Source organism: Drosophila eugracilis, unplaced genomic scaffold, assembly GCF_018153835.1.
Source record: "Drosophila eugracilis isolate 14026-0451.02 unplaced genomic scaffold, ASM1815383v1 contig_75, whole genome shotgun sequence".
NCBI lineage: Eukaryota > Metazoa > Arthropoda > Insecta > Diptera > Drosophilidae > Drosophila > Drosophila eugracilis.
Genome location: NW_024573645.1, coordinates 390,077 through 408,958, shown reverse-complemented (window position 1 = coordinate 408,958; position 18,882 = coordinate 390,077). Strand labels below are relative to the sequence as shown.

The 18,882-nt window shown below is 38.4% G+C and overlaps 6 protein-coding genes across 9 annotated transcripts; 2 read left to right on the top strand and 4 right to left on the bottom strand.

Moving 5' to 3' along the window:
• Positions 1–228: 228 nt before the first annotated feature.
• On the top strand, positions 229–570 carry LOC108117298 (V-type proton ATPase subunit e 1). Its single transcript, XM_017229657.2, has one exon. The coding sequence runs from the start codon at positions 261–263 to the stop codon at positions 525–527; it is 267 nt and encodes an 88-aa protein (XP_017085146.1). The 5' UTR covers positions 229–260; the 3' UTR covers positions 528–570.
• A 112-nt stretch (positions 571–682) lies between these two features.
• LOC108117296 (smoothelin-like protein 1) lies at positions 683–2,741 on the bottom strand. 2 transcript variants are annotated; one of them, XM_017229655.2, is made up of 3 exons: positions 2,396–2,741; positions 1,790–2,344; positions 1,607–1,727 (listed from the first exon to the last, which is right to left on the bottom strand). In XM_017229655.2, the coding sequence occupies exons 1-3, from the start codon at positions 2,628–2,630 to the stop codon at positions 1,714–1,716; spliced, it is 804 nt and encodes a 267-aa protein (XP_017085144.2). In that variant the 5' UTR covers positions 2,631–2,741; the 3' UTR covers positions 1,607–1,713. The 2 variants fall into 2 exon arrangements, with proteins under 2 accessions (XP_017085140.2, XP_017085144.2); XM_017229651.2 differs by having other exon boundaries at positions 683–2,344.
• An 884-nt stretch (positions 2,742–3,625) lies between these two features.
• On the bottom strand, positions 3,626–7,566 carry LOC108117297 (adenosylhomocysteinase-like 2). The gene is made up of 8 exons (XM_017229656.2): positions 7,203–7,566; positions 7,015–7,075; positions 5,669–5,738; positions 4,727–5,393; positions 4,284–4,602; positions 3,978–4,221; positions 3,800–3,920; positions 3,626–3,734 (listed from the first exon to the last, which is right to left on the bottom strand). Coding segments are annotated over exons 1-8 (1,491 nt in total). The 5' UTR covers positions 7,205–7,566; the 3' UTR covers positions 3,626–3,727.
• A 1,379-nt stretch (positions 7,567–8,945) lies between these two features.
• LOC108117328 lies at positions 8,946–13,408 on the bottom strand. Of its 3 annotated transcripts, none has more exons than XM_017229702.2 (3): positions 13,187–13,408; positions 10,064–10,113; positions 8,946–9,539 (listed from the first exon to the last, which is right to left on the bottom strand). In XM_017229702.2, exons 2-3 carry the CDS (start codon positions 10,074–10,076, stop codon positions 9,268–9,270), a joined length of 285 nt encoding a protein of 94 aa, XP_017085191.2. In that variant the 5' UTR covers positions 10,077–10,113; positions 13,187–13,408; the 3' UTR covers positions 8,946–9,267. The 3 variants fall into 3 exon arrangements, with proteins under 3 accessions (XP_017085191.2, XP_041675459.1, XP_017085192.2); XM_041819525.1 differs by lacking the exon at positions 13,187–13,408 and adding an exon at positions 11,697–11,713; XM_017229703.2 differs by lacking the exon at positions 13,187–13,408 and adding an exon at positions 10,249–10,266.
• Positions 13,409–15,187: 1,779 nt separating this feature from the next.
• On the top strand, positions 15,188–16,693 carry LOC108117295. The gene is made up of 3 exons (XM_017229650.2): positions 15,188–15,411; positions 15,470–15,901; positions 15,963–16,693. The coding sequence occupies exons 1-3, from the start codon at positions 15,368–15,370 to the stop codon at positions 16,336–16,338; spliced, it is 852 nt and encodes a 283-aa protein (XP_017085139.2). The 5' UTR covers positions 15,188–15,367; the 3' UTR covers positions 16,339–16,693.
• Positions 16,694–16,844: 151 nt separating this feature from the next.
• Positions 16,845–18,601, bottom strand: LOC108117293 (ER membrane protein complex subunit 2). Its single transcript, XM_017229649.2, has 4 exons — positions 18,445–18,601; positions 17,894–18,302; positions 17,476–17,632; positions 16,845–17,415 (listed from the first exon to the last, which is right to left on the bottom strand). Exons 1-4 carry the CDS (start codon positions 18,476–18,478, stop codon positions 17,134–17,136), a joined length of 882 nt encoding a protein of 293 aa, XP_017085138.2. The 5' UTR covers positions 18,479–18,601; the 3' UTR covers positions 16,845–17,133.
• Between the last annotated feature and the right edge of the window lie 281 nt (positions 18,602–18,882).

The following is an 18,882-nucleotide window of genomic DNA, read 5'->3' as shown; positions in this document are numbered from 1 at the left end:
GACCGCTCCGCCGGCACTCGGAAAATGTATACAGTTTTCCATTTACAACCTTCGCGCTCCACTGCGCCTGCAGCCTCCGCCCGTTGGCCATAAAATAACGAAATGTTCGCAGCCATAAAAGTTTATGAGTGCGCGCAGGCACCCAAATTGGGATTGCCCAAGCTTGCCCAGATCCAGGACACAGGGTGGAAACTTGTCAGAACTTCAGACACATTCGTCCAGCTGGCCAAAACTGCCCCTCTCTATCTCTGTCTCCGGAAATGGAAAAGCATGTGACATTCGCGGTGGTCTCTATCTTCTGGCTGCTGTTCGCCATCATTGGTTTCTTGGTCTCCTATCGATTCCAGGAGCGTGGCATCATCAGGTGCTGTTGCATCCTCACGGCCGTATGCTGCTACTTGGCCTGGCTGGTCACCTTCCTGATGCAGTTGAATCCACTCGTGGGACCAAAAAGTGACCAAAAGGTTATCCTCGGCATGATGACCTATTGGCCCAACTCCTTTATGCACAATGAAAAGGACCCATAGTTCTGTGAGGGATTCCTATATATATTTTTAATGAATAAAATAAAGAATAAGTTGTATATTTTATACGTTTTTTCTTTGTGATTTCTTTCTTATAAAAACAGGTTAAACTTATTAAAAAATATATATTTTGAATACAAGAAAGGCCATTCTTGAAAGGCATCTTTTTCGAAGACTAAAAACTAAAGTTTTTATAAAAATATATTCTATAAAAGCAAAATAAAATTTGTTCAACTCTATGCCTGTAGGCAGCCTTGCAGCTTCAACAAGAACTCGATGATCTTTCGGAAATCAGGACTGGCTTTTTTGGCACTCCGCAATTAGGTCCGTGGAGCCAGGAATACCAAGGGATTGGGCAACACCGAAGCCATAGGTCAAGGTCTCTTTGGATCCCTTCTTCTGCAGGTATTTATTGTCAATCAGATGAGGGCGATAGGAGTGGATGATGGCGCACAGAGCTCGACCACTTCTCCAGGACGCACTGAACTCGTACATGGGAATACCATAAGGCATCACCCGAAGCTTGCACCAGCGGAGCAGGTCTAGACGCCGATTTCCGAAGGTTTTTCCCAGATACTGCGGGGCATTTGAAACGATACTGGAGGTCTTGGATCCAGTTTGAAGAGGTAATGAGGACACCCCGAAGTTCACAGGTTTGGCCCGTTCCTTGGATACAACCCGAGCTAAACGCGTTCTGGATGGAACAGGAGTTGACGGGCAGCTGGGCTTGTAGATCTTGTCCAACAAATCCTGGGATGATTGTGATTGTGGGCGATACCTTGGGCAGGGCTTGAACCTAAGTTCTTCAATTTTAGTGCTTCTTGAAGTTGGCTTCACTGAATTTGTTTTTGACTCTGGCCCTCCCTCAGGACAGGTTTCTTGCCACCTCTTTCGTATCATAAGTAGATTACCCTGAAGGGATTCCATAAGTTGGCTCCACTTGGCATTGCTTTCTGGGTTTTTGAAATTGTTGTAAAGGTCCAGGGATTTCAATACATCATCTATAACGTTCAAAGGATGATTTCGGTTTTTTCCTAACTTTTTTTTTGAGTTTCTCTCTTTTTGAATGACAATTCGCTGCTTTCCTTTTCTGAAAGAAAGTTCGTCTATGTCCTTTTTGAGCTGGGATATTGCTGTCTTGGCTTTCCCCATAATTTTCTTCTCCTGCTTGAGGCGGTGTTTCAGATTTTTAAGAGCTTCCTGCTGCGATTGGTTTAACTTTAAAGGGGTCTTTACTAAACTTTTCCCACGGCTTGGTATCTTACACTTTCTTTGCTCAACACTCCATCTCTGAACAGAACTTTCTTTTGGTTGACTCTGATCGGTGACCTCACTAGTATCCTTGCTTTTTTCCTTCAGTTCTTGATTCTGTTCCGTGACGATCTTTAGCATGTTCTTGTACTTAGAAAGACTTTCCTCCAATTCCTTAGCGCGTTGCTGCTCCTTGACGAGTTGCTTTTCCACAGCCCGCTGGGTTTTTCTTGCCTGAAGGGCCAACGTTCGTTCTCTTGATAGCATCAAATTGTGTCCTAACTTTTCCAAATCCCAGCATTTCTCGGAATTTTTCAGTTTGAGACGTAAGTCCTTTAACTCCTTTAGCTGGCTCTCATTTAAGGTTGGCTCTTTGACTATCTGACTTGCCTTTTTAAGGGCCGTTTCTGACGTAGAGGACTTTATTGAGGACTCATTAATAACACTGTCTAACACAAAGAGAACACTATCAACGCCTATTTTAAAAATTGATTGATTCGCTATATTTAGATTTCCATCAAAATCAAAGTATCCCAAGAGCGAAGACAGGCGCTTAATGTGTAAATTACCTGGGAATAAATATAAAATATACTAATGGTAATCCCCTTACATGGACTTACATCTTGACAGGATCATTCCATTTATGGATTTCACTTTATCGGACATTTCATTACTCTCCACATATAACTCCCTCATTGTCCTCGTCAACGCAACCAATTTCCCCAGGCAGTTCTTCATCTGGAGAACATCTTTGCCACTCGAATCTCCGGTCGCCTCACCCGGTGGCGTGTCATTCTTGAAGTCAGACTGTATGACCTTCATCTGGTTTATAAGTTCCTTCGATATGGAACCCATCGCCTCTGATATCTAAAGAAAAGTAAGTGTGATATGACCAAATAAAAACCCTGAGAAACGTATATAATATTATGACATGTCTGAAAATAACTTCTGAGAATTTTGAAACTGATTTGATTTTTAAACATAATACAACTTGATATACGGCAGAAAAAGGTAAATGTCAGAAATTCTGAACATTTATAGTTATACTTAAATAAAAGGCAGGTGATTAACAAATATTCTCACTTAACTCTTAGTGAAAATTGTGGTCGAAGTGCTTACATATATCCCTAAGAAAGTATTTATTGTGGCGTTTTTTGGAAGAGTAATATCTTTAAGCTGAAAAATCATTCCGATGTAAGTTCTTTTACCACCTTGGACTTAATATATTCATCTCCAATTGAAAGATACTTTATATGCCCTACATCTTTGCCAATTATTTTGAATGGAAGAAGGCAAGAAGGACCTACCCGATATAAGAAACATATAAGAACTATAGAGGTATAGTAAGGGTAAGGTAAGGGTATGTAAGTTCATGACCGCTTATCCGAATACACCAATGACTTTACATAGCCCCACAGAAAGTAGTGTAGCGGCGTTAAATCACAAGATCTTGGAGGCCAATTCACAGGTCCAAAACGTTAAATTAGGTGGTCACCAAACATGTCTTTCAATAAATCATTATTTTCGAAATGAAATTGCACTATTTGCAAGCGTTGTTCAGGCGTGAGGGTATTCATTATGAACTGCCATTATTTCGATCTCCATTTTAAAGATAACTTTTTATGCCCTACATGTTTGACTACTATTTCAGGCGGAAGAAGGTTCTGCTTGATATAATATATAATAATATAAGAGAATTCAGACAAATAGAAGAAATTCAACCACCACTTGAACAACGGGCATTTCCAGAACTACTAACAACCAATAATAACAGAACGCCACCTACATTCATAGCAACCAGCTTGTGCTGGTGAGCATGCCCAACCGCCAATTTCAAACAGCAAAATTCATTAACTTTTATACAGAAAACAATTTATATTCATATTCATATATTTTCTAAATAATATCAAAATTACAGAACGAGAATAACAAGATAAAACATTAAATACTGATTAATATCTGTAAATAAAATAAAAATCATATATTAAAAAGTCGATTTAAAAGGGAAAGAAATTCAGACCAACCTGTAGTAATTGGCTTTAAAAGGCCCGGCCTTGTTCAAGCCCATGAACTTGGACTGCTCATCAGTGAGCTCCGTGAGATGAGCATCAAAGGTGGCCAAATGCAAGCTGGCCACATACTCATCTGCAATTTTACATTAAATTACCTTGAATTTCTATAAAGAACTGATCGATTTCTTACCCATTTTCTTTGGCAGCAGATAGACATCCGACTTGTATCTTCCTGGTGCTGAAAAGAGTTCAATGAGGGCCAGAGCCTGCGTGGAGGAGGCCACGGATACGACAAACGAGGATATTGTGGAGCAGGATAGATTTACCAGTCTTCCCTCGGCCAAAAGGATGATCATCCTGCCGTCGGGCCACCTGATGTGATCTACTTGGGAACGTACTCGCTCCCAAGTGAGCTCTGGAGTGTGCAAGCCATTCTGAAAGGGATTTCAAATATATGTACACTTCTCTCAACAATTTATTTCTTGCCAAAACTTACCACATCAATCTCCGAACAGGAATGCCCCATGTTGCAGAGGATGCTGCCGTTCTTCATGCGATTCATATGGTCCCGAGTGATTACATTTTTGTTACCCGTTGCCGTGACCACCACATCCACGTTCCTTATCACTTCATTGAGTCGGACCACACGGAAGCCATCCATGGCAGCCTGAAGAGCACATATGGGATCCACCTCCGTAATATAGACTATGCAGCCTTGACCTTTTAGGCTCTGGGCACAGCCCTTGCCGACATCGCCGTAGCCACAGATGACCACCTGCTTTCCACCGAACATGATGTCCGTGGTGCGCTTCAAGCTGAGAAGGGATAATGGATTATAGATTTCAGTTATTAATAGTATGAATATATTTTAGAAACTAGTCATAGGAATTTGTTTATAGGCATTCCTCTGCCTACATGAAAAGGAATACCTAAACTTACCTATCAAGAATCGAGTCACGACAAGTATAGAAAGTATCAAACTTATTCTTCGTAACCGAGTCATTAACATTGATGGCCGGAACGGTAAGTTTTCCGCTCTTAGAGAGCATGTACAACCGATGAACCCCAGTCACACTCTCTTCTACGATGCCCCGAATGGCCTTAAAGTAGTCCGGGTACTTCTTCAACATCAGATGCGTGGCATCACCGCCATCGTCCAAGATCAGGTTCGGTTGCCAGCCCTCAAAATGGATGGCCCTGTCCAGGCACCACCAGAACTCTTCCTCCGTCTCGCCACGCCACGCAAAGATGGGGATACCCGCATCTGCCAGAGCGGCAGCCACTGCATTTTGTGTGGAGTAAATGTTGCAGGCAGCCCAGCGAACAGAGGCGCCCAGTTGGACGAGGGTCTCGATCAGCACTGCTGACTGGGCATTCACATGGGTGCATCCCACGATATGTGCTCCCTTCAGGGGCTTCTCATCCTTGGCCCTCTTCCGCAGTGTCATGATGCCCGGCATCTCCGACTCGGCTATCTCAATCTCCCGGCGTCCAAAGGCACTTTTTGAGATGCTCTTCACGCAAAAGTCAGTTCCGCCGGCGGAGTTGCGCTGCTGGTTGTCCTTCGGCGAGATCTCATCCTCGTCGGAGCTTCCAGTGAAACAGGCTGTTTGAGAAATTGATTAGATTGTTGAATTATAAAAAAAATAAAGTGGTTTTAAGCAAAAAAAATGATGAAAATAATCTTAAAAAGTATTTTTCAAAAAGTTTAAAAATGCATTTTTCAGGGATATTATTTTTGCAAAACTTTTCCTAACATTTATGAAGAAATTTTTAAATTAAATTCTTACAAGCTTGCTTATTTGGATAATTATTAAATGATTTATAAACTTATTACTTTGTGAATAAATAATTATCTTAATAAAATAGATTAACACTTACTGGAGCTAAACGAGCAGGTGGAGACATCCGAAAACCTTCGAGCCTCGATACTGGACTTCTTCACTGCAGTCTACGAAAATATAAACAAATTTTATGATCTTAATAAGCCAATAAAACAAAACAAAACTCTGTTTACATTTTCCTTTGTCAGCTAATAAATTATTTTGTTTTATCATTCCAAAGATAACAACCGCTTAACCAACTCTAATTAGGAGGAGATCATAAAGTTTATCTTACAGCTTAAGCCACAAAAACAATTATATAACAAGAGAGATCTATTAATAAACACTTTCATCCTGCATGGAAATTTAATTTAATTTATTCTAAAAAGCTTTAAAGACAGATTGTAGCGCCGTCGTGAAGTGCTAAGTGAATGAAAAATACATTTGTCAATATCTAATGACTTCGATTACACTCCCTTGACTAACTAGATATCACGTATAATCAAAGGTAATGGCACCGAATCACAAAACGATCAATTTATTGCATTTTTCAATTAACAAATCGGCTATAGGGATTGATCAATTTTGTGAAGTTTCTGCTAAAATTTCCAGCTAAATCCAGATTTAAGTGCAAAGAAAAGCAGAAGGGTAAAAACTCGAAATTCTCACTAATTGGCATCGTTTAGCATATCGCCGATAATTCGTCGCGCCAATTGATATACCCAGAGAGATATATATGTACAAATATATAATTGCGAATATAGATTCTAGATCCGATCGCATCGGGGAGTGTATGTAAACAGTTGAATTAATGAAATCCACGATTGTATACCTAACCCATTGTGTCTCTACTATGGTTGTTTACGTTTTCGCTGGCCATATGGAATAAACATGCACTTGTATCTACAGAAATTATATTTCTCCAACGATCTTATTCAGCGGATATTTACTGGCCCCCCATTCATAATCACAACAGATCAGTCTTTGATTGGAAGTTAGTAAAATGAAAAAGCTAATTAAAAGAAGATTTATTACAGCCATGTGGGCTGTGCTTTTTATGTTTCTATCTAAACTTTTGTTGAGTTTATAGATTTGAAATAATCACACCTACTTGACCCCCTATTACACGAACTCAATTAAAGCTGCTTAACTTAATTTGTCATGCGATCACTTTCACAAAGGGTATTAAAAGCTTCGAGGTGAATGTCTCGCCTTAATTTATTGCCCGGAGAGCGTCTTTGGGGGCTTTGTTTGTTTGTTGTCGAGGTGTCACGTGCTGTTTTTTATACAAATATATACATATATGTTAATCGGCAAGTTCAGCGATTGAAACGAGTCGAACGAATCTGGCCAACACATACTAACTTGGCCAATTCACTACGATAGTCCCATTGTTATATTTACCTTATCAGCCAGACTCAGGTCGGCAAACGTTGTCTCTGGCATTTTGGACATTTTGAAGTCCCTGGAGAGCGGAGATAAAAAAAACGAAAACAAAAAACAAATTCAAATAAAAATAAAAACAAACAAACGTCAGAAATTATTCAAAAAAAAAAACCCGAAAACAGAGCGCATGACCTTCGGGGACTTACATTTAGACGGATTCGAAACAGGTTATAAGTATGCTCGGCTTGGTCGATGTTTATTTTTTATTCCGACTTCTTACGTTCTATTTCTATTGCACCCCAGAGGCCGGCTCTAATCGTCCAGTGCAAGTGTTTGGATATCACCTAGACTATATATGTGTATCGCCTATAACTTTTTCACGGAGGCACAACGTCAGTTCTGGTGGAGATCTCCGATCAGACTAGATTGGCCCGCGTTTCGAATTCAAACGAGATCGCCAGACGTTCGATCGATTCTCGGTCTGTTTGCCTTATGTATTTGTATCTGGGGCGATCTCCGATCTCCGATCTCCGGTCTCCGATCTCCGGTCTCCACAGACGTCCGCTCGCGTCTGGGGCAAACAACAAACTGACTCACTGCACTGCATTGGATTTATAGGGAGCAGCACGATCGTATAGAAATAAACTAAAAGAAAACAAAAAAAGTACAACAAGACCACGGAGCGAGTATCAGCAGCAGCGGTTCAAATAAAAGATCGCCACATTTATGAGAATCTTATCACGACGCCAGCTCTTATCGCCCCTGTCTTCGCCCTGCTCAGCTGAGCTCTCCTCTGTCATCCCACTCTTACTTAAGCACTTATCATGATCCAACTTCACCCCGTGCAGTGTTCCCAAGATTACGGAAATCAATTTCCAGCTCTGACGTAGGCAAAGTGTCCACTCGGATGAGTGGATTTCATTAATGCAGCTCGCCACTTACTTTTCCAGTGAAGTGTAAGCACTTCAGGTTGAGCTGTCGTTCGGAAACTGTTAATTCAAGTTAAATCGGAAATATAAAAGCTTATCATGTAGGTTAAGGGCATATACATATACATATTATATATTTTGGTTTTTGTAAATCAAGTATTTTATAATTATATAGCCCTCAAGTGACACCAGTCTTATCAACTCTTTCAAAAATAAACTGGCTAATCATAGAAAATGTACTAAGGCATTATCAGCTAACTATTAGTTCCTGCGAATTTTTGGAAACACTCCTCAACTGTTTTATTATTAAAAAACAAATCTAATAAAAACTTAAAGGTAAATCTGCTTTTTCTTTTCATAAATTTTCATAAATACTAAAAAAATGTTCAAAAATCCCGTCTAAACTTATTCAGAAATTCCTAGATAATTATGTCTTTAAAAAATTGAAGAAGTTATATTCTTTTTTCCATTCCAAACCCCTTATAAAGTATATTTTAAGATTTAAATCACTAACTAATACATCTTTAATCCCAGCACCAATTAGTTTTCCAAAGTAGTTTGCCTGTTTGCGAGGGTTGCTCGTTAAATTTACTTTCTAACTTGCCAGTCGGCCATTTTTCGCCAACGTTGTCCAATGAATTGATGGCATTGAATTTTATGGGATTTTCCTACGCTTTTAGCATGGCCATAAAGAAGGGAAGAATTTTAATCAAGGCAACGAAATGGGAATTAAGCCATCAACCCCTAATCGCAAAGATGCTGTTTCGGGGTTGTAAGCATCTGCGGGGGTTGATTGTTACCTTAAATTGGTCCAGAGTCAGGGGTTGGAAAATTCATTAAGTGACTTCGATGGTCTAATTGGTTGCTTTGAATTCTGAGTAATATCCTTAGAAGAACTAACCAACGTGATAAACATTTATTACAGCAGCTTCTGTGGGGTATTCTTCTGATCTTTTAATCGTTTTTTATGGCATATTGCAGATGTGACCTTTGGGTTTCCCTTAATAAATGAAAAATCACTTTTTAGGGCAAGTATTTTGTTTATTCCATAAACTATCTTTGTGATCTTTGAATAGGACTAAGCTTATGAGAATTTACACATCCTAAAATACAATCCACATTCCATAGTTTGGCATTAGCAGTCACTATCGTCGCACTCATATTGCACCGAGAGTTTTTCAAACTCTTCATTTTTTGATAAAAAAAACCACATTTAGTTTCTATTTACAACGTACGTACTATTTACAAATAGTTAAATCTACGCTTGTTTATATACAAGAGTCTACTTAATACCGTCAAGGTACCTATATACAAGAAGCCATTGCCTTTCCGGCCAGTTTCCTCAGATGGAGCCCACTTTCTCCATCAGATACCAGGGCAGGAACACGGAGGCAGCCACTACGGCCACACAGGTGGCACACAAGGCCACTGTTGCCGAGAGACTTGTCATCGAGAAGTTATCCTCCCTGTCATCCAGCTCCTCATGCGGGTGCTTCTCAAATTCTAGGACCTCAACATCAAAACGAAATCGGACTTTTGACTCTGGGGAATCCTTGCGCCAAACCAAATGGCCAGAGGATTCCCGGCGCTCCAGGCTCCATTTGGGATCGTGAACTGGAAGGTAGATTAACAGAAATATAGGGTAAGTTTAAGAAGGGAAATATACATATCTAATAAAAGTAGATAAGAAAGCAGCACTAGTAGCTAAGATATGGGTAATACTTTACACGAAATATACAATTTTCTGTTTGTTTTTTTTAACTATTTTCTGCTATTTAAAACCACAACTTTAGGTAGAGGAAACCTAAATTCTTTGACCCATAAATGATTATATAAATTACAATTTTCTTTAAGTTTTATGTGTAGTGCCTTCAGATAATTTTTGGAGGAAACTAAGTTTGACTTAGCTTATTATACACAAGAATTTTACATTACACGAAAATAATAATAATAATTTCCCTATAAGTATGCTATAAAAATATATTTCCAGACATTGCGTCAAACCTCTCATGACACTTTAAATAAAAGTTGTAAAACAGCTATTTTAAAATGATTGCATCCATATGAAAGTGATCTTGCTACAAAGTGCAAATCCTCTTTTTTGATGTCAAATTAATTGCATTAATTTAAATATTTACCAGATCCAGTCATTTTGCCTTTTTTGGGAGTAAGTTCTCAACTGGAAACCCTGAAATGGCACATAAAAAAAATCAACAATTAAATGAAAAGCACTGCGTACGTAGACACCTATTAAATGAAATGTGTTTCTGTATGTACAGAAACGTTCTGAATGAGTAATCAAACGTTCTAGGTGAAGTACGACCAACTAATTAGCATTCCAGGCACACGATCAATTAGCGCTCACACTTTCCGGCATTCGACAAATTAAAATGGAACACGGCGGTTAAGTGCCTGACCCTGTCCTTCCATCGCTCAAAATGTCGCCAATGAATTTATTCATTGGAAAGTCTGAGTATATATGTATATTCCCATATAATGAATATGATATTCCATTAAACCGTTGTGAGTTCGCATAGACTTTAGTCCGTTGAAATTCCAATTAGTTAAGAACTTTATATGTGTGAGCTGGCAGGTGGGTAAGACGCCACCTGACTTTTCACATTTTCCCCTTATTTACACGTTGCTGGCATTGATTTTATTTTATTGTCATGAGAAAAAGTGGTGCCACTCAGGAGGGCAAAAAGCAAAAATCAATCACTTTGTACTGAATGTCAGGAATGGCAAAAAGTTTATCACATGTTGGGTGTTTAAGTAATCAATAATTGTAAATATTGCAATTTTTGATAAGCACTGAAAGAGCGAGTGACCAGGAAATTACCAAAGAATTGCTTATCTAATTTTCAGGTTTTATTGGCTAGCAGTGGCTACTTTTAAACAAAGCTGCTAGGCAATTTATTGTTTTATATTTTTCTTAATTTAGCATAGTATAGTTATATAATATAAATTCAAATTTTAGCTATCTTTTCCTTAGTTTTGTAATTTACAATTACGTAAATGCCTCGAGTCGTGACTATATTTTTAATGAAAAGCCAACCTTGCCCTTACGGATATCCAACTGATAGAATCCAATGTCGAAAAACAAGTCGATAAGTAATGGACTTTAATTTAATTTAACACTATCCTTATCTCTAAGTTAATATTCTAATTTAAAGGAAGACTATTTGGGATAAAAACAGATGTGATTGTGAGAAAGAGAAAACTCCCCCCAAGTTGGTGACGCAAAACGAGGGGAAAACTAAAATAAACAAAAGGAAAAGAAGCAACAAACAAATTGAAAATTTTTGGGCGTTTTGTATATTTGTATATCCGGTACTTATTTTTAGATTGTTCATTCAGCTAGAATCATATAGTAAATCAAAAATTGGCAAAACAAAGTTATGAAAGCTGAATTGCATTTGAAAAAGATAAATAAATCAATATGCCCTATGTTTAAGGGGTATCAAAGAATTCGAACAGATATTGCCTTCAATTTTTTTGTATGCGGTTTTTGCATATTTTACTTAGCGTTCGTATTCCGAAATGACATCGAGAAAGGTCGCAGATCCAAATCAGTATTCACGCATTGTGGACTGCCCTTGAATTCCGGCATTACGACAGCTTACAAAACCGATACCCCGGGTTCCAAGCCGAACTATTTCCTTTTCCTAGAAACTTTCGATACACAAAACATATGCTGGGTAACTGTAAAAATAAACCTTAGTTCTAAGTGCATATTTGCTTGCGCCCTGTGAGAAAGTGTCAAATATTTACCAAAACACTTTTAACTTTTAACTATACTGGTTTTGTTTCTAACGCAATCAGTTAGATTGTTTTTTTAGCACATTTCACCAGCGAATGATAAACTTTGACGAAGTGATCGTTCTTTATGGCGTTTTTGCGAGTCAGACAGGGCTTTTTTACTGGACTTTGGTCTGAGACAAGGCGATTCTTTGTGACTACTACGCAAGTATCTGCATTAATACGCCGCTTATACACGACTGCCCCCGGGGTTCGATCGTTTTTGCATGGCAAAACCTCATATACGATGTATATTGGCGTTTTTTTTAATTGGTTTTTCCTATTTTTGTTGCTTCTCTGATAAGATTCACAAAGAAACGGCAACGTCAGCTGAGCACTTTTAATCAATGAACTCACTCGCTTCGCAGATGCCCATTTCCACTTGAGGCCCCTGCCACAGTACCAACTAGCTACAAACAACACTCAGTAAAAGAGTGCCAGGGTAACAATGTTTTGGTATTTAAGCTTCAAGCCAAAACCTGATTTTGGCCAATGCCATTAGATTATGCACATCTACCTAAGCGAATTGCGCAAGCCACGCTCTACTGTTTCACAGTAAAGCCACTAAAACACTAACAAAGTTAAATAGTTAGTTTCCACAAGTGCGAATCGGCATTTAAATTCACTGGGAGGTATACACGCGCCGGCGATAACAGCGAAAAGACCTCTTTCGGTGAATTGATACTGATGTACATAGATATGTTTTTACATACAGATGTACATCGTATGTTGTCAGTTAATCAATAAATATGTGGGGGTTCTCACACAGGGAGAAAAACAAAGGCCTCTAGAGAAATATTAAATGGAAAGTCATTAAAAATGGATAATAAATAATGCTAATTAACTACAAAAGGTAATATATTTGTATATTAAATGATATAATCATCATCTTTTATGACCCACTTTACATTATATTTTAAATATATAGTATTGAAATATAATTAGTTGATCAAGAATCAGAAATTATTGGGGTTTTTCATTAAGTTTTTAAATAATAAATAGGATGGGGAAATACGTTGTAATAATTGGTTAAAATCAATCATCAATTTCTAAGCCTATACATGTGAATGGAAACCATCTAAAATTTGAATATTTTAAGGAATGTACTAATATTTTTAATTTTTTCATAATTACTCACTGAATAATGACTTTATATTTTATATAGACAACATCTATAACTAAAATTTTCATTCAGAGTGTAGATATATTACAAAAATTGCTGATCATTTTTGCAAATTTAATGTAAATATTATTATTTTCGGTGAGTTTTTTAATAATTCCATGTTGTTGACATATTTCCCCCCTGCCTAAGCAATCGATTTTATGATTGTTTTGGGAGGGAGGTGGTGCCACTGGCAACCCAAGTAATCAATAACAAACTCAATTCAGCTTTCGTTATGCTCGCATGTTCAATTGCATTTTTATGTAAACTTAGTCGCTGTTTGCTGTTTTTTTGTTATTACCGCTGCGATTTGAAGTGACTCGATTTGCAACTCGAGGCCAAGCTCCGATTGAATATTAGTCAACAGCTGTGTGCACTGCCTCTTAAAAACAAAACACAACACACTCGCGCACACACGCACACTCTCAAAAAGTCGATTCAGTTTTCGATTCACTTCGATTCGGATCGATCTTGCTGAGCTTTTGCCGCGTGTAGGCCGCGCGCCGAACTATTGGGGTCTAGAGCGTGGAGCTGACTGCCGTGCCATTTGCTCACCATGCTCTGTAGCAGCGGTACCATAGTACCAGGCAGCTTTACGAGCGGTACGACCGACGAGCGTTGGGGGCGCGGGTACGGTTTCAGTGGCGCTGAGAGCGAAAGTCCGCCGGGGGCTCGCCCGCCGCCGCTCATTCTACTAAATCGCTTAGTGGTATATGGCATATGGTAGTGCCTTGGCCACTTGTTCGAGTCTCTTACGAGTGCGAATGGGTAAATTGACTTAATGAATGAGTGAGTGAGTCGAATCAAAGCTTACAAGAGAAGTCTAAGATGTCAACTTGGACAGTTACGATCACTATTTTTAGGTGTAACCACAGTGGAGCTTCGGTCATTTGAACAATAATGAGTACAGTTAGTAACTAAATAATATTTTTTGCACTTAACAGATCAATTACAGGACAAAGATGGTGTAGAAACACGTTTAAATGTATTTTTTAAAATATAATTACTTTTAAACGGAGAAAGCTGTTATAAATAATAAATTTTAGTAAACAAATTTAAAATCATTTAAGTCTTGCATTTATTATTATATAGAGCAACGTAAAGTATCCAAAACCTATGCAATATGATAAAATATGATAAAATAATATCTATGACATAAAAAATCTAATATGTATGTTTATCTGTTATTTTTTTCCACTTAAATTAAGACTTAGTAAGTCAGTTAACATAAAAACAATATTTATTTATAAAACATGAAAAGCAATACTTACAGCACAAACTACACTGTCATCTAAAGTAAAAATAAAAAAAATATATAACTGGTGCCGTGCTGTAAAGCCAGATTAGTGACACTTAATCAACATATTTTCACGTTTTCTTTATGTTTCCGCCTGCAGTTGACTTGGAAATCATTTCTAGCTCATATAAACAAAAGTACAAAATCAATTTCATGCGTACAAAGTGTAAAAAATATTTACAAAGGGAAAACAAGTATGTATATTCACACTGTTTACACCCTTATTATTGGAAATGAGAAATTTAATATACAAAAACAAGCAAATAATATTAAAAATTATTATTGATTTAACGATGAAATCTGAGTTAGTCTCAGTGATGTAAACCCTGTTTTCATATTAATTATCAAGACATATTATTTTTCTAGTCGTAATTAGAAAAATTTGAATTTCCAAGCTACTAACTTTTTTAAGAATAACACTAAAAATACTTATAAATGTTTGAGATAAGAACTAACTAACTCTAACTGAAGGTACTTTCAATTTGATAAGTTTCTTCGGTAACGGATAAATAAGTAGTATACAAACTATTCTTAAGAATTAACCTACCATGTTCATAGATAATTCCACGGAAGAGTATCAACATCAACAAAGAGAAAACAATAGACTTCTTCCTTATGCTTTATTTTCTTTCTTGCTAATCTGAGCGAGTAACTTTACACTGAAAACTAAACATATGAGTAAGTACCTATTAGTTTGATAATTGGAGTAAAATAAAATTTTTTGTAATTATTTTTTTTATGAAAATGTATGGTTTTCAGGTTATGAGAAACCACCTTACTCCGTACTTTTTATTTAATTTCACTGTGTATTTTTTTGTTTATTTTTCAGAATTTTTGTACCCTTAATATGTTTTTTAACCACCAAAACCACATTAGCAATTTAATATTTCTTTTTTTGATGACATACAGATTACAAATATTTATTTCGAGTGTATTTTGAGTGCTCTGTGTAATTGTGACGACCGGGATGACAATTGTTTCAATTCACTCACAATCTCGGCCATATGTTTGCTTGGGGAGCAAGAAGACTCAGATAATCTTCGCGGAGCGAGAATCAAGTGTCATTTTTCCCTCAGTCTTCCACTGACGTTGGACCAAAATAAATACAATCTGACGGACTCCCAATCCCAATTGGAATATAATAAGAAAAAAATCAGTTACTAGTTATGAGGATTACCCGGCGTTATGTCTGGAACATCGACATCTGAACGCTCCAACTCTGAAGACAGGTGAGATCAGCTGAGTAGTCAAAGATCCAGATTATAATCCTAAATGTTCCCATTCCAGTCCATCGAATCCCGGCCTGACGGAGGTGCTCAGAAATTGTGCGAATATCCAGTCACTGGAAAGCCTGAACTACGAATACAACGACGTCTTCCTCACCGAATCCAGCGAGGGAAAGATGATAACACCGAATCCATACTCTTTCAGCGGTAACATCTCCATCAGCAGTTGTCCAAGTGAAGATGTTTCCTTCACGGAGAGCATTCTGGAGGACAATGGTCGTATATCGCTGGCGTATGAGAACCTAAAGACAATTCCCCGGCGACTGGCCGACAAATTTGCGGCACAGACCAAGTTCCTCGACTTGAGTCACAATGATTTTAGGAATCTCAGATTTCTGTCGTTTTTTGAGGATCTGGATACTTTGATACTGGACCGCAATGTGAACCTGGACATAAATACATTTCCTTACCTACCGAGCCTAAGAATCTTGTGGTGATTAAAAGTAATTAATTATAAAATTTTCAACGAAATAATAGCCTCGTTTGTTTTTCAGGATTAACAACTGCGATATAGCAAACATAACAGACTGGATACACCGCATCGAACGGCAGTGTCCGGCACTGGATCAGCTTTCTTGTATGGGCAATCCTGGTATCATCACGGTTTTCGGTGGCCAAGGACCCCGCGAGTACATCCTGCAGGTGCTTCCCCAGCTAAAATACCTCGATGGACTGCCAACTTGCCCCAGCAGCATGAGTGGAGGCCATACAGCGCTCTCATCCTCACAAGGACAGGGTCCGGATTCCACAAGCAACTCAGAAAAGCCACTGCCCGCACCCGCACTCACTTTCAAGGACTTTTTCCGGCCAAAGCATTCAAGGAAATCGCACAGTGGGCGGACCTACGGCAACGGCTCCTCAACAAATTGAAGTGTTCTGTTGAAGGGGGGGGGGTAATTCCACTGATTGCATTCTGTCCCATTGTTGGACTATTTTTAACCGTCCACTGGATTATCAGCCAGAGCTGCCCTCGGATGCCCTGCTCGTAGTCGATTGCACCTACAGTGCGATGCAAGTAAATATATGCACACCATATGCACGATAATTACCATGTACGTATATAAATATGCAATTGTATGGCGATGGACACGCACAAGCCTAGTGAGAATTAATCTAAAGCAATTTTTACAATAATGCGAGTCAATGCACTCTATGAATAGTCAAGTAAACAGTACGAATATAATAGACCCCATCTTCAGAATAAAAATTCTTCATTTTAACAGCATTATGAATGTCGTTCAATGTCCGATCAATGTTACAGATGTGAATTCGTAAGAGCTTTTGTTTTTAAAATGTAAGGCCATCCAAAATATAGTAATGAACATGGAAACAAAAGTAAAATAAATAAAATGGTTACAAAGGAAAGTCTTTACATATTGATATTTGATTTTTCTAAATTTATTACAGGACTATTCATCGCATACCTCAATAGTTCAAGGTTATAAATTATCCGAGCTCAAAGCCGACACCGATACTTTAACATAAAAAATACTAGCTCGGATGCACTGACTATAAAATTCTCTGTTTTACTCCCATTTATCATGTTTATCTATGTAACTTGCTTAAGAAACAGAAACTGGAAACCCATTTCTGAGAATATTTGGAATCATTACTTTCTGGCATCTATTGCACAAATGATTTGATATCCATTAGTGCTTATATTGGTCAATTCGATTTGATTTCCAAATTTCCTAAGGCAGCCTCCAATGATAGAATCAGTTTATCGTTGTTTTTGATTGTGGATTGTTTTGTGGTGTGTTCCGTAACCTGATCAAGGGCCCACTGGCCCAGCTTTTGCAGCTCTTTGCGCTTGGAGCTGACAGCTCGAGAGTTGGCCAAATAGTTGCAGCACAAGTAAATGCCATAAAGAGCACGCAAGTTGTGGGGGTTCAGTTTCAGGGCCTGGGAGTAGTAAGTTCGAGCCGTTTCTACATTTTCGACGCCACCCTAAAAAAAAGAATTTGGTTAAATATGTTTTTGGAAGTTTGACTGGTTTATTTGGGTTACCATTGTATAGCGAATTTCCGCCAAACGTTGATGTATCAGATGACTGTGGGGATTGTGCAGCAGAACCTCTTCCATGCAGAACGCTGCCTTGCCAAACTCTCCCTCAGCCAGGTACATGGTGCACAACTCGTGCCAGGCCTCCTGGTCAGACATAAACCTGAGATGTGATATTAAGTATAAATAGGATGATAAGTATTCTACGAAAAAAGGAAGTCATTTTCTATGAACAAGAAAAAGATAAATGGAAACTTTAAAAGAAATCCATGGTATCTTAAACTATTATATGTAACTCTAATTATGAAAAATAATGTGCCTTCAAGCTTGCTTCTTACAGATTTATCTATATTCCTAGGAAAACGCTTAAGACCGTTACAAAGGAAACTTTTCAATATTTCTCACAAGAGCCTAGTATTCATACTTCTTCAAATATTCATTTAATTCCTTGATGGCTTCTAGGCGGCGACCACGGGCCTTGAGAATGGCAATCTTGCGCTTTCTGGGCGCGGCATTAGTTTCGTCCTTGGCAATGATGGCATCCAGGACCTCGTCGGCCTCGTCGTACAGCTCAAGAGCCTCATAGCGCATCGCCTTAAATTTCATTACGCGCAAACTGCCCGGGAACTCCAGGGCCAGTTGCTTAGTGCACTGAGTGGCAATGTCGAAGCGGGCAGTGTCCAGGGCAGCGATGATCACCTGTTCCAGAATGAGATGGCGCTCGTTGCCGGTCTTGTGAACCTTGTCCTCCAGAACAGCCACCCACAGTTGGACGACCTCCTCGCTGTGGCGGCCTGTCTCCTCGCGCCACTTCCTGAACTGATCCCGTACATCTGGAAGAATGGTCGTAGGATTATGATCCGGCACTTTTCATTCATGCCCCCATTTTTTCGCTCAACGGAAAACCGGACACATGACAATGGGACCACTGACGTGGGTCCACCCGCATGGAGTCGGGAAAAGTGGATAACTCACCGGACCAGCTCATCTCCTCGTAATTTAGCGACATGCTCACTCAGGCGGACTGAAATATCACCTCAATTTAACTTAATTTTCCAATTGTGAACTATAACTAGCAATTTCCTTCCTGGCACAAAAATTAGCTAAGTGTGACCGTCGGATGAGCCGTTAAAATATACCAAATAACTGTGGGTACGGGGCTGCCAACCTAGATTGATATTATGAAACTGTCATTTTTAAAATGACTCATACAACTTTTTTAAATAACTTTCATTTTATAAATAAATGAAAATATTGGAATAAGATAATTTTAATTAAAAGGTCAATTTTAAATATAGCTAGGAAACTAATTGAAGTTCAGGTGGAAGTTTAAAAATAAATGTATTGTTTAATATTAAATTTCGGGTTAGCACCTTTAATATTTATTTTTCCGTTGATTACACCAAGTACAGC

Coding starts and splice junctions, on each gene's coding strand:
- LOC108117297 (XM_017229656.2), bottom strand. Junction 5,394..5,668: donor CACCTGCTCGTTTAGCTCCA/GTAAGTGTTAAT, acceptor TTTCTCAAACAG/CCTGTTTCACTGGAAGCTCC. Junction 4,222..4,283: donor CCTGTTCGGAGATTGATGTG/GTAAGTTTTGGC, acceptor AATCCCTTTCAG/AATGGCTTGCACACTCCAGA.
- LOC108117295 (XM_017229650.2), top strand. CDS start 15,368: ATGTCTGGAACATCGACATCTGAACGCTCCAACTCTGAAGACAG. Junction 15,412..15,469: donor CGCTCCAACTCTGAAGACAG/GTGAGATCAGCT, acceptor TTCCCATTCCAG/TCCATCGAATCCCGGCCTGA. Junction 15,902..15,962: donor CCGAGCCTAAGAATCTTGTG/GTGATTAAAAGT, acceptor TTTGTTTTTCAG/GATTAACAACTGCGATATAG.
- LOC108117296 (XM_017229651.2), bottom strand. CDS start 2,630: ATGGGTTCCATATCGAAGGAACTTATAAACCAGATGAAGGTCATACAG. Junction 2,345..2,395: donor TGGAATGATCCTGTCAAGAT/GTAAGTCCATGT, acceptor ATTTATTCCCAG/GTAATTTACACATTAAGCGC.
- LOC108117298 (XM_017229657.2), top strand. CDS start 261: ATGGAAAAGCATGTGACATTCGCGGTGGTCTCTATCTTCTGGCTGCTG.
- LOC108117293 (XM_017229649.2), bottom strand. CDS start 18,478: ATGTCGCTAAATTACGAGGAGATGAGCTGGTCCG. Junction 17,633..17,893: donor TTAAATGAATATTTGAAGAA/GTATGAATACTA, acceptor ATCACATCTCAG/GTTTATGTCTGACCAGGAGG. Junction 17,416..17,475: donor CGGAAATTCGCTATACAATG/GTAACCCAAATA, acceptor TCTTTTTTTTAG/GGTGGCGTCGAAAATGTAGA.